The 13,523-nt window shown below is 51.4% G+C and overlaps 1 protein-coding gene across 3 annotated transcripts in view; it reads right to left on the bottom strand.

Moving 5' to 3' along the window:
- CHID1 (chitinase domain containing 1) overlaps nt 1-1,478 on the bottom strand; it is a 540,982-nt gene extending 539,504 nt beyond the window's left edge. For 2 of the 3 annotated variants that reach the window (XM_073554355.1, XM_073554354.1), the window contains exon 1: nt 1,270-1,346. In XM_073554355.1, the coding sequence (XP_073410456.1) occupies nt 1,270-1,323 (54 nt within the window). In that variant the 5' untranslated portion in view covers nt 1,324-1,346. The other variant, XM_073554356.1, reaches the window with a different exon arrangement.
- Nucleotides 1,479-13,523: the final 12,045 nt, after the last annotated feature.

The following is a 13,523-nucleotide window of genomic DNA, read 5'->3' as shown; positions in this document are numbered from 1 at the left end:
TAGAAAGCAAAATATCCACAGTGCTTACAAGCTCTTTTCTATTGAGCTTGTAAGTAGAGCTGAGCGAACCTGAGCTTAAAAGTTTGGGATTCGTACTGGACAATTAGGCTACGTTCACATGTTGCGTTTTTTTTAATGTAAATTTTAAGCTGCGTTTTACAGTATCAGCAAAAGCTATGACATTTCATAAATCTCATGCACACACGTTGTTTTTTCCTGACTGAATTGGAAAGCCGCCGCCTGTCACTTCATTCAGTGTTTTTTCTCCCATTAAAAGCAGAGTTAGTGCAAAAAAGAAAAGCAGCAAAAAATGGATGTGTGAATAGATCCATGCGGCCAGTATGCTGTCCGATTTAAAAACCAGATGTGTGAATGTAGCCTAATGAACATGGACAGCTTGTGAATAAGCTAGCTGGGGCGGCAAAAATGATTTTAGGTTTATTAAAGGGAATTGTCCATCTTTGGAGAATTTATTTTACTTAAAGTAGTCATCCATAGGGATGGGCGGGTGGGCGTGCTCGAATAACGTGTGATCCGAGTATCTTGGGCGAGCTCGGATAATATGTTCGAGTCTCTGTGGCTGCTAGACAGCCGCAACACATGCGGGGACTGCACGTTTGTTAGGACATCAACAGGAATCCTCCAGGGCTGCGGCTGCTCGCCGCTTTCCTCGAGATGTTCGATATGTCCAGAAGCGGAGACATAGACACAGACGCTGACTGGTCGCAGGCTCTCGTGTCATAGCAACCGCATGTGAGCGCCGAAACCACTGGAATGGCTCCGGCACAGGAGGAGAGCATAGGGGTTTTCATTTTAACATTGAAATTAGTGGACAGTCCCTTTAAATGCATGGATTTGGGGCTAAAAATTATTTTTCAATTGTGTTTCATTACAAATTTTGTACAGTTTGCGTTCTATACTTAATGAGTAAACTGAGCATCCATCAGTGAGCCCGTTCTGAGGGGAGCGTTTGTAGCTCTTTTACCCGGCGTTTTCCGACCTCTCAGCCGATTTACAACCACATCAAAGTTCAACGCGCAGAGAAATAAAAAGCCAAACTGTACAAAACTTATAGCGGAACTCAATGGCAAAAATAATTTTTGGCCCCATATTCTAAAACGTGTGCCCTAAAGGCGAACAACCCCCTTAATTAACAATCCTTCAACTGTACATTAAAGGGAGGTTCCCAGCATGCACCAGCTCCATGTGACAATGACAGCACATAGAAGTCCGCACACCGGGCAGCCGCTCTACTAATACACGGCTTACTCCGGTACCGGCTGTCAGGCAACGAACCCGGAGGAAACACACACAACTTTCCATGTGTCAGCCACAGCAGCGCTTCCGTCATACTGACCTGACCCACTGAGGACGTCGCTGTCAGCTTCTAATAAAGTTTCAGTGACCAAAAAAAAAATCACTTCCGCCCTCACAGCGCAGACATCGCACTAAGGGCAGTGAGCGTGACGTAAGAGGCGCGGCCAGCGTGTGACGGGATTGGCCGTGTAGCGTCACATGACTCCATTGCTGATTATTGATTGGTGCTTGTTAATTGTAGCAGGGGCATGTGCTTTTTCCAGCTCAGTGACTGCAGCATATACATGAGGACTTCTACTGCTCTGCGCTGTGTATTAGTATTGATCCTGATGTATTGCATTAGTGATTAGATTTCCTGCACTACATTAACCATTTCTTGTCACAGCAAATTTTTATTTATACACTTTTGGGGTTTTTTTTATCCCCTCTTTGCAAAAGACCATTATAATTATTTTCTATCACAATACCCACTGAAGAGATTTTTTTTAGACGAATTGTAGTTCCAATTCATTTTACCATACAATTTACTAAAAAAAAAAAAAGTGAGAAAAAATTCCCACGGTGTTGAGGTGGTTAAAAAAAAGGCAATTCCGCCATTGTTTTTTAGTTTAAATGGAGTTTAGCGTGTATTAAAAATGATCTGGCCCGATGATTCTCCGCATCAGCGCAATTACGGTGATAGCGAACTTGCATGGTTTTTTTTATTTTAGTGGTTAAAAAAAAAAACTTGTAAAATAAAAAAATAAATTAAAAAAAATTGGCTTGTGCTCATCTTTAATGGTTCCATTTTTGGTTACATTTGATGTTTTTATTGCTTTTTTGGGGGTAAGGTACAAAAACCACTAATGGACACTTGTGGCATTTTGATTGGACTTTTACAGGCACACGGGACGCGATGATAATGAATATGCATTTTTTTTTTATTTAATATGTTTATTTTGTTTTACAGGTCTTTTGGGTCCAGCTGACATATTTCTTGAGACCATTTTGATTTTTTTTAATTAAATTTTTATTAATTTTATTAATTTTTTTAGGGAGAGGTGGCGACTGTAACACCAAATATAAATATTTTACAAAGATTTTTTTTTTTTTACTTAAATTTTTTCATTCCCTTAATGGGGTTGACCAGTGCAAGTGAATTGAGCGAGACCAAAACACGTCTAGTTGGAATGTGGCCGGAAGTCTGCAAATTACATTCTTGCGGTCACTTCACTGCCGGCTCCCAGTACTGGAGAATCCTGACAGTGCGTACAGTGAGAATTCACAAGTCTGCAGTCTTGAGTGCAGACATGATCCTCAGGCCTTAGTCTACATAGTGCAATATCACAGTATAGCAGTATATAGAAAAAAATAACATACTCCTGTGCTTCAAGAAAGACTAAGATGGCAGCGCCAGGTCCTTCCCTTGACAGCTCATCAGCACTGCTTGCGATCATTGATTAACAGCACCACGTTAATGGATAAACAGCAGTGACCTGACTTAGCTCTGCTCGCTGCAGGTACAGGCAAATGCCAGCTGTGTTAACATTTCTTAGACATTTGTAGGGAAGGTGACCTGACAGACGGACGTGTCAGTAGGGAGAAGGGATGGTTTGTGCACTGTAGACGGATATTGGCAATGACAGAAGGGAAACAGCTGGGGAAGATGGAAAAGGAGTGCAGTACCTAAATTTGACCACAAGATGGCAGGGGGGAGCGTAGTTCAGGACTTGACAGCAGCCTAGGGCTTTAGAAACCTCTTAGGGTATGTGCACACATAGTTTTTTGTCTCTCCGGATTTTGTAGAGAAAACTGCAGGACAAAGTGCTGCGGTTTTTCTGCGGTTTATCTGCGTTTTTTCTGCGGTTTTGCCCTGCGGTTTTACACCTCATAATGGATGAGGTGTAAAACTGCAGCGTTTCTGCACCAAACAATTGACATGCTGCGTTTTGAAAACTGCAGCAAAACCGCGCGGAAAAAAACGCAGCATGTGCACAGCTTTTTTTTATTTCCATAGGAAATAAAGGTACTGTACAACGCAGCAAAATCTGCTGCGTTTCTGCAGAGCCAAAAACGCTGCGGAAACGCAGCAGAAACCGCAAAGTGTGCACATACCCTTAGGTCTGTTTCACACATCAGTTTTTTCCCCGTCAGTCAAAATCCGCCAATTTTTTAAAAAAATGGATCCGCATAAAAAATGGCGGATCCGTTTTTTCCCCCAGAGACTTACATTATTGGCGGATCTTGACTGACGGCCGTACGTCCCACCCGTTTTTGTACGGATCCGCAAACATTTTAGCGGCTCCCGGGCGGATGAGACGGGCCCTGCAACGTTTTTTTACTTTGGCGGACCGCTATTTTGAGGTGCGCATGCCCGGCCGGGAGGAATTTTAACCCATACATGCCGTCCCGGGAGCCGCTAAAATCTCTCTCTCCCCTACCGTCGCCCTGCTCTCCTCTCGTGGCTCGTCCAGGTCCCGCGGCCCCGCTCTCTTCTCGCTGCTCATCCAGGTCCCACGGCCCCTCTCTCTTCTCTCGGCTTGACCCGGTACCGCAGCCCCGCTCTCTTCTCGTGGCTCGTCCAGGTCCCGCTGCCCTGCTCTCTTCTCGCGGCTCGTCCAGGTCCCGCGGCCCCGCTTTCTTCTCGCGGCTCATCCAGGTCCCGCTGCCCCCGCTCTCCTCTCGCGGCTCGTCCAGGTCGCGCAGCCCCGCTCTCTTCTTGCGGCTCGTCCAGGTCCCACGGCCCTCGCTCTCTTCTCGTGGCTCGTCCAGGTCCCGCGGCCCTGCTCTCTTCTCGCGGCTCGTCCAGGTCCCGCGGCCCTGCTCTCTTCTCGCGGCTCGTCCCGGTCCCATGGCCCCGATCTGTTCTTGCGGCTCGTCCAGGTCCCGTGGCCCCACTCTCTTCTCGCGGCTCATCCAGGTCCCGCGGCCCCGCTTTCTTCTCGCGGTTCGTCCCGGTCCCGCGGCCCCGCTACCTCAGCGGTACTTTTTTTTTCATGCCTGCGGTTCCTTTAACATCCCTACATCTACGGATCCTGTCAAAGCAACGGTCTGGTGGCACCCGTTGGTGTCTCGACGGACACGAATCCGTTCTCCGCCTTTTTGGCGGCTGGCAACTGACGGGAATACGTAAGTGTGAAACAGGCATTAGTCATGGGGGGCGGGGAGATAGGAACCCAGGAGGGAAATTCCCGAGGAAGGGGATAAATAGGACAGGACAGGGTTCCAGGCTAGGCTAGTCCCGGGAGGAGCTCAGGAGGAGAAGACTCAGTATGGAGGACAGACAACGGTGGCGAGCTCAACCAGGGTACTGATAGGAAGAGAAAGTCAGGGGGTGGCCCTGACACAAAGAACCGCAGGACAGACGAGGCCCCGGGGGTACCGATTGGACGACGTCCTCGGACTGGTGAAGAGCTGGCGGTAGATAGGCCTAGGGCAGCCCCAGCGAAAGATCCGCGAGGAACGTCACTACAACTGAAGGAAGGTAAAGGTACCCAGGCCTGAATACTGAGAGCTGTAAAGGAGCTGCAGTGTATGGCTACGGTCGTCAGGAGGACGGCAAATAAACTCGGACCTGTTGCAACCAAAATCTGCCTCCGTCTGGTGGCTGTGTCATCTGGTCACGGTAAGCAGTGGACCACCCCACAATCCGGGCCATTACCACACTTTCTCCATGAAAGCCTCTTCATGCCTTTGTCCACGTGGTTTACAAATGGAGATCGAAGGCTGGAATAGAGGTTTATCCTCTTCAGAGATGGGTGCCCATTTTGTCTTGAAAGCAATGATATCCAGATATCTGTCTGTAGACCATATGGGCAACACCATGGAGAGATTTTCACAAGGGAACACTACACTGGTCCTCCTCCCAGGTTTATGGTGTGGGGTGGCATAATGTATGGTAGCTGGACCCCTTTAGCCGTCATTCCAGTTACTCTAATAGTAGTGGTTACATTGACTGAACCACTGGTGTGGCCATTCCTCTAAAGTGACCCTGGAGCTGTTTTGCAACATGACAACACCAAACCACATGTTGCTGGTGATGCTGTGAGCAGCCTGCACAGCCTAAACCTGCTATCATGGCCTGCAGCATCTCCAGACTTGACTCATATCAAGGTTCCCAAATAAAGAGCACCCATATGATGGGATGGAAAAGTTGTGATAACAAATTTTCTAGAAAAGATTAATGAAGTTCTTGAATACGGAGTCCATATTAGTATTCTGGGTATAAAGTGACCAAATTAATTATTTTATGGAGTGTCTAATATTGTACAGCACACAAATAAAAATGTCATACATCCTCCAAATATTGTCCAGAGTCCACATTTTTATATCTGTGTGATTATCAGTGGGTGCATGGCAGTTGGATTTTTCTTTGCAGTGAGTAGCAGGAGTGCGGTAACACACAGGAACATCGGATGTTATACACAGGATAATATGTGACTGGTGTAATATCTGATGTCTGTGGTCACAGTATACATTAGCCTAGCTACTGGGGGGACAGAGGCAGTGGCGTAGCAACTGTTTGTGGCGCCCGGGGCGGTCGAAAAATTTGCCGCCCCTTTGGTCAATGATAATCCGGATTCCAGAAGCATCCGAAGAGCCCACACTACACTCAAAGATATAATTTTTAGTCTGCTACTAAAGGTACAGTCACACTTAGCGATCTACCAGTGATATGACGCGGTCAGGATCGCTGGTACATCGCTAAGTGGTCGCTAGTGAGCTGCCACACAGGCAGATCTCACCAGCGACATCGCTGGGGACGGGGGTCGCTACTTACCAGTCAGACGTGGCGATCCTACGTCCTCCCGCCCGGCTCCACGCTCGTCGCTCGTCTCGCCGCAGGAAGCTGACGACAAGAAACAGTCCTGGACGTTCTCGCGCGATCAGCGATAATCAGCGGGGGAGCGGGTCGTAGGTAAGTATCACACATAGCGATGTCGCTAGAAATATCGCTATATCGTCACAAGTTATAGCGATATTGCTAGCGATATCACTTAGTGTGACAGTACCTTTACTCTGCTGTTATTATTTCTAAATTTCTAGACTTTCATCTTCTTGCAGTTCTCTATATATACACGGGTATAGGATGTGTATGAAATCCAGCAGACCTGTGTATGCGGTCATACATGATGAGAGAGGAACCCCGGCCCCTGCACTCGGCTGGGGGCCACTGTACGGCTGTGTACTTAAGGAGCATCCCCAGAATGACAACCGATGGCGGCGGTGTGACATCACATCACTACGACCATTAGACAGGACGGCTAGATGAGGTCTCCACCATCATCATCTACGACGCAGGACAGAACACTGCAGATGATTGGTGGCATTGGACTGGCTGCAGCGGTCACGTGACACCCCTTCCAGACATTGATGACCATAGATTGCCCAAGACTCTGCTGTGAGCGTGATGAGCGGCGCTGATCCAGGGGGCAAGAATAGGATTTGGGGGTCTCGGCTTAATTATTCCACCTTGGACCCAACAATAAGTGATGGAAATCCCCTTAAACTGTGGTGTAGAGATGAGGAGACCACCCAGCACCGGCCTCACTATCAGGGGGCGCAGAGAATTGCCCCATTTATATCACATCAGGACTACAACCCCCAGCAGACACCCCCACAGTAATGTGCCTGCCCCACACCCCAGGACGCAAGTAATGAGGGGCAGAGAACTGGTGACGGTACAGACCCCAAGGAGCCCTTGTGGGGTCCCAGACGAGGACTGTGGGCTGCCAGTGTGTGCGCCCACCTCCACCTGCCCTGCTGTACTGGGCACAGGAATGGCGCTGGTGTCGGGCACTCACACACCACCGGAGACCTCTCACCTTGTCAGACGGCGGCTCCGCCATGAATGAATGGGGCCTCGGCCCATCCTCCCGGGAAGGCTGCCAGCGTCCCCACTTCCTCCACAGCCCCCAGCGCCGAAGCCGCCTCAGTACCGAGGAGCAAAGGCTGGAGGGGGCGGGACGCTGCTGAACGACGTCACAGCCCGCCCCTTCTATCGATGGCGAACAGGCCGCTCTGCTCAGCCTCATGTGCCCGCACACAGGCCGGCCCGATGCTGCTGCACTGTGCCTCCGCGCTTCTCCCACAGAGGAGATGAATTGCTGCTGCTGCCGCGCCGCCCCCACACACGTGCCGCCTGGGGCGGACCGCCCCCCCCACGCTACGCCACTGGACAGAGGGGATGGTTGCCCAGGGCCCCTTGCTCAGTGGGGCCCGCCTAGAATTAGGCTAAGTGCCCACATTGCAGAAATGCTGTAGAAATGTCCGCAGCATTTCCGCAACTCCCTGCCGTGGGTAAAACGCATGCGGAATTCGCATGTGTTTTCCCGCAAAGCACAAGCATTTGCAAGTGTTTTTAGCTTGCGCAATGCTTGCGCTTTTCCAAGCGATTTGAAGCATCGCTTGGAACAGTGATTGACAGATGGTCATACTTGTCAAGCATAGTGCTTGACAAGTGTGACCAACTTTTTACTACTGAGGCCGCCTATGCGGCATCAGTAGTAAAAGATAGAATGTTAAAAATAATTTAAAAAATCGGAATCGGAATATAGTCACCTTCTGTCGGCCCCCGGAGTCATCCCGCCCCTCATTAGCGCTGCAGGCAACTTCCGTTCCCAGGGATGCCTTGCGACAATGACCTCTGATGATGTAGCATCACGTGAGACCGCTACGTCATCAGAGGTCATTCGCGCAATGCATCCCTGGGAATGGAAGATGCCGGGGGCCGACAGAGGGCGAGTATATCCCGATTTTTTATTTTAATTCTATTTTTTACAGGATTATGGTACCCAGGGCATGGAGGAGAGTCTCCTCTCCTCCAGACCCTGTGTACCATCCGCACATGAAGCACTCACTTTACGCATGGTGGACATAGCCACATGCGGAAAGTGAGCGTTTCAATGCATTCATATGGCTGCAGAATCGCCGCGATTCCACAGAAATAATGGACATGCTGCGGATTTTGCCGCTATGCGATTCCGCAGCGGTAAAATCCGCAGCATGGGAACAGCAACTGCAGAATGCCATAGGATTGCATGGGGATGCGTTTTAGTAGCATTTTTTAAGCGTTTCTGTGGCTCCCCTGAGGATTCAGTTGCCACAGAGGTACTGCACCTCCCCCTGAGGTGTGGTACCCCACCATCCAGGTGTTCGTAACGTTCAAGAAACCGTGCCTCCTATATTAGGAAGTTTAGTATAAGACATGTTTATTCAGCATTACAAAATTTTGTATGTTCCTGTATTGTTAACTCTGTTTGATTTGCAGCCCACGGATGTGCTGTGTTTAATGGGGGGGAATGTGGCGCCCCTGAGGATTCAGTTGCCACAGAGGTACTGCACCTCCCCCTGAGGTGTGGTACCCCACCATCCAGGTGAGTTGGAGGCGCCTAACCACACTCCAACACTCGCATCCCACACAACATGGTAGTTCAGCAAAGCCACATTGCGGCTCTCTGCTTGGAGTGTAGCAGAGCACCTTTGGTGGCTCCTTGCTTGGAACACGAAACGTGCTGGGAGGCGGGTGGAGTTTAGAATACATAAAGAGCGGGAAGGTTTAGTCAGTCAGTCAGTGAGTGAGAGGGAGAGAGTCACTCAGAGACGAGTGAGTATCCCTGGAAGAGGGATGGAGGAAGGAGTGCTGCAGCTGCCTCAGTGATCTGAGCCAGCTGGCACAGGAAAGGAAAGAAGGAGAAAGACATTGGACTGAAACCTGATCTTCTATGAGAGAGAGGGATTAGTACTGAACGAAGGAGTAAAAGGGAACAGAGAGGACGTGGGTTAGAGGAGAACCCTGCCTAGAAGTTCTAAGCGCAAGGCCGGGGCCCGGTCCCCGAGGTTGTATGGATACTGAAAGTCCTGCAGCAGACACCGGTGGAGTAGTGGGCTGTAAATGCACTACTCCCATCTAAGACTTGGGGGCACAACAGCAACGTGAATAGTGAGCCGAGACTCAGGAGAAAGGAGTCCCCGAAGCAGGCTACAGCTGTCTGCCGTACAAGTAGAGTTCTTGGGAACATCTGTCAGGAGGCACTCCAGTGTAACTCAGTACTAGGAGTACTTCACACTTAAAGGTGCTATAAGAGGAGACGTTCAGAAAGGCACATGTTGGTGGAGTGTGGAAGGGAGCATTCCATCTGATCTGGAGGTTGACTGAGTCCCTGACCCGGAGGACTCAGCACGGAGGCAGGCATCTGTGTGTGCTACAGCCTGTGAGTAAAGCTTTGGAACTGCACGCCCTGGTGTCTTCCAATTATTCCTGCGCCAACACACCCTGTACCACTACACCTGGGTATCAGCTTGTACACCGTCTGCACCTCTCCTCTGCCCCTACATCTACACTGCCCTGGGGCTACAGCTCCACCTGTGGGGAGCTTCACCATCTTGGCTGCAACACACCACCAGCCCCAGAGGATCTGCATGCAGCGTCGGCCCAACATCCCACTTGCCGAACACGAACTATTCCATTAACTATAAACCACCATTCAACACTCCTGTTTACTTGGGCGCCCAGGGCCACAGACCGAGTCACCACTGCTGTGACACATCCCCCTGACACCGGCCCGTTACCGAGTACCCCACGGCCCTGGGAGGGCGACCCAACTTGGCGTCACGAACAGTATGACGAGACCCGATGCCATCAGGTTCTGTGTGCCTAAGATTTGTTAGACTTAAAACTTTTGAGAATGTGCAGAAGACCCAGTGTGATAGACTGTAAAATGAATGTTAAAAATGGCCGCTGGCGCGGTGAAGAAGGGCGTGACAACATGGGAGGTCCTAAGAAAAGACTGCAAACTGTCCTGGGCAGTCCTCGAAAAGCGTCCATTCAAAAACATCATCTTCGCAAAGTGTCTATATCTGTAAAACACTATCTTCGCAAAGTGTTCCTTTATGTAAAACCAAGAAAGGGCACCTAAAGAGGTGCAACTATTTACAATATGAGTTCGGATCAATCAGCGTCTATGATCTCCTTAGTTCCATTTCAAAAATAACGCTGCCAATCAAAACTGGGCAACTTAACACACAAAAGGCACAACTGGTGCAACAAACCCTCCTGGGTAACGAGATTTGGAAAATAATGAAGAATCTTTTAATGGTGGTCCCCTCCTGGGGTTCTGGAAACCGAACTGTCTTCATCCTGATTCTGGTTTCTTGCTAAGTAACCTCGAAATTGTGGCAAAGGGAACCCATGGTGCATGTCTATTCCCATCAACTGTTCCTCAGGGATGGATGGTTCTGTTGCTCTGGTGCGCAGCCTAGCTCCTAGGACCTCTACAGCTTGTCGGCTTTGATAGGCAACTTCCTGGGGACTGAGCGGTGAGGGAATCCCAAAGTCACCGTCCCAAAACAATCCAGATCCCCCTCTGACCTGTAGATGTCGGATCGGGCGCGCTGGCTCCAAACGTACCCCCAGCAGCAGGGTCCTCCTCCTTATCAGCCCATTAGGAAGGCCGGGATACACATCTGGGAGTTCCCGGCGGGGTGGTCTCTGCTCCGGTGCAGGATTGGTGATAACAGGCGTTGCCTGGTGAGACACCGGGGACGGTGGCGGAGCCAACGGCGGTTGCGGTTCCCCAGGGGTCGCTGGCAGGACCTGCGCAGCCGTGCCAGGTCCAGACGGGGGCTCCTCTCCTCCCGCTTCAGCTCCCTGGGCTGCATACAACTCCTCCTATATAAGCGGCAAAGAAGGAACGGTGTACGCCGCTGATGGCATGGCAGCTGCTCCAAGCTCCGCAAGGTCTGCCCAGAAAGGTCCGGTGCCACAGCGGCGGGTACCGGTGGAGCGGGTACAGCGGGTGTAGGCCCTTCCGGGGCGCGCTGCCATCCCAGCTTCTCTAAGGCCTCCTGCCTCAGCTGCAGACGGGTGGTCAGTTCAACGATCTCTTCAGCTAACTGCCGGCAGTCCATTCTAAAATCAGGGTTGGAGCCGTCAGCCATGGCGCCGGGGATATGCACTTCCCCACGATCCGCAGGCCTCCTTCCCTTGCTCTTCAAGATGGCGCTCTGGCGTTTCTCTTCCTGCCTCGGCCCCTCTCCCGCCACTGGATTCTTCTGCCCCTCCTTCCAGGGGCAGCATCTTCTTCCAGCGCCTCCATACCAAGCTAGTATGCGAACGCCTCGGGGGGTGGGCCATGTATCTGTCACATAGTAATTCAGGCAGGGCAGGCCCAATACTCTTCGCGGTGTTTTCTCAGGACCTCCTTTCTCTTCACGCCCTTCTTCTCCGCGCCAGCGGCCATTTCTAATGTCCCTTTCACAGTCTATCAAATCAGGTCCTCCACACATTCTCAAAAAGTCAGAGCCCAACAAATTCCAGGCACACAGGACCCGATGGTGTCAGGCCTCGCCATCCTGTTCGTGATGCCAAAATTGGGTCGCCCCATCGCTGGCTTCACCCAGGGCTGTGGGGTACTCGGTACCGGGTCAGTGTCAGGGGGATGATGTGTCACAGCAGCGGTGACCCGGTCCGTGGCCCTGGGCCCCAATATCAATGGCGGTGGTGGTTGGTTGTAATGCAAAGTTCGTGACGCCACCCGTGGTATTTGGCAAGTAAGATGGTAAGCCAACGCTGCTTGCAGATCCACTGGGACTGATGGTGTAATGCAGCTAAGATGGTGTAGCTCCCCACAGGTGGAGCTGTAGTCCCAGGGCAGTGTATAGGTGCGATGGAGGAGTAGGGGCACAGAATGGTGTAGATGTTCATATCCCCAATGTAGCGGTGCTGATGCGGGAATGAATGGAGGACACCAGGGCTTGCAGTTTCAAAGCTTTACTCTCAGTTCGTAGTGCACACAGGTGCCCGCTTCGGTACTGTGTCCTCCGGGACAGAGGCTGAGCCAACCTCCAGGCAAGATAGGGCTCTCCCCACCAGCACTCCTCCAACATGTGTCTTTGCTGAACGACTCCTCTATAGCACCTATTGGTGTGAAGAGCTCCAGCACCGTGGTTCTCTGAAGTTCCTCCTGTCAGATGTTCCTAACAACTCTCTCACTTGTATGACAGACAGCTGTAGCCTGCTTCGGGGACTCCCTTCTCCTGATTCCCCCCGGATCTCTATCCGTTTCGCTGTTGTGTCCCAAGTCTTGGATGGGAGTAGTGCATTTACAGCCAACTACTCCACCGGTGTCTGCTGCAGAACCATAAGTGTCCATACAACCTCGGGGACCGGGCCCCGGCTGTGCGCTGAGAACCTATAGGCAGGGTTCCTATCCAACCCACTCCTCCTCTCTGTTCTCCTTCCACTTCGTTCCGTACTTGTCTTTATCTCTCTTATGGAAATGCAGGTTACAGTTCTACGTCTCTCTCTCTCTCTCTTTCTTCCAGGGACCCTCACTCCTGTCTGAGTGGCTTCCGTCCCGACCGACCTTCTGTCAGCCTGTCCTCCTCAGGGACTTGCCTCAACTCCCCCTCTGGGAGACTGACCAAACTCTCTCTGACGGCCCCCTAAGGGACTGACCCTTCTCAGGGCCTGACCTGTAATTCTATCTTTCCCCTTCTTTTTATACTAACTCCATCCACCTCCCAGCACATCTCGTGTTACGAAGCAGGGTTCCACGAAGGGTGCTCTGCTACCCCCAGCCTGAAGCTGCTAGGTGTCCCTGCTGAACTATTCTGTGTGTGGGATGCAGGTGTTGGAGTTGATGGGAGTTCCCACCTTACCTGGATGGTGGGGCACTACACCTTAGGAGAAGGTGCAGTGCTTCTGTGGCGACTGAGCCTCAGGGGCACCACACTATGCAACGGCAACATGGCCCACCCCCCGAGGGGTTCGTATACTGGCTTGGTATGGAGGTGCTGGAAGAAGACACCACCCCGAGAAGGAGGGGCAGAAGCCAGTGGCGGGAAAGGGGCCGAGGCAGGAAGAAGAATGCCAGAACGCCATTTTGGAGAGAGACGGGAGGAGGCCTGCGGAGCGCAGGGAGGTCATGCCGGATCTCCTTGGCGCCATGGCTGAAGGCTCCAACCCAGTGTCCGAGATGAATTGCCAGCAACTGGAGGAAGAAATAGCCCAGCTGACGCGCAGCCTGCAACTGAGGCAGGAAGCGCTATGGACCTTGAACCTGCAGCGCACCCAGGAGGGGCCTACACCTGCGGTACCCGCCACACTGGTACCCGCCGCTGCTGCACCAGATTCTGTCCAGGCAGACTCCGTGGAGCCTGCGACTGCTGCCATACCACCGGCAGCACGTATCGTTTCCCCTCTGCCGCCACCACCGGAGGAGTTG

Source organism: Dendrobates tinctorius, unplaced genomic scaffold (assembly GCF_039654945.1).
Source record: "Dendrobates tinctorius isolate UK_male_01 unplaced genomic scaffold, ASM3965494v1 ptg000211l, whole genome shotgun sequence".
NCBI classification, from domain to species: domain Eukaryota; kingdom Metazoa; phylum Chordata; class Amphibia; order Anura; family Dendrobatidae; genus Dendrobates; species Dendrobates tinctorius.
Note: the sequence above shows the minus strand (reverse complement) of the source record. Positions and strands in the feature narration are given on the sequence as shown.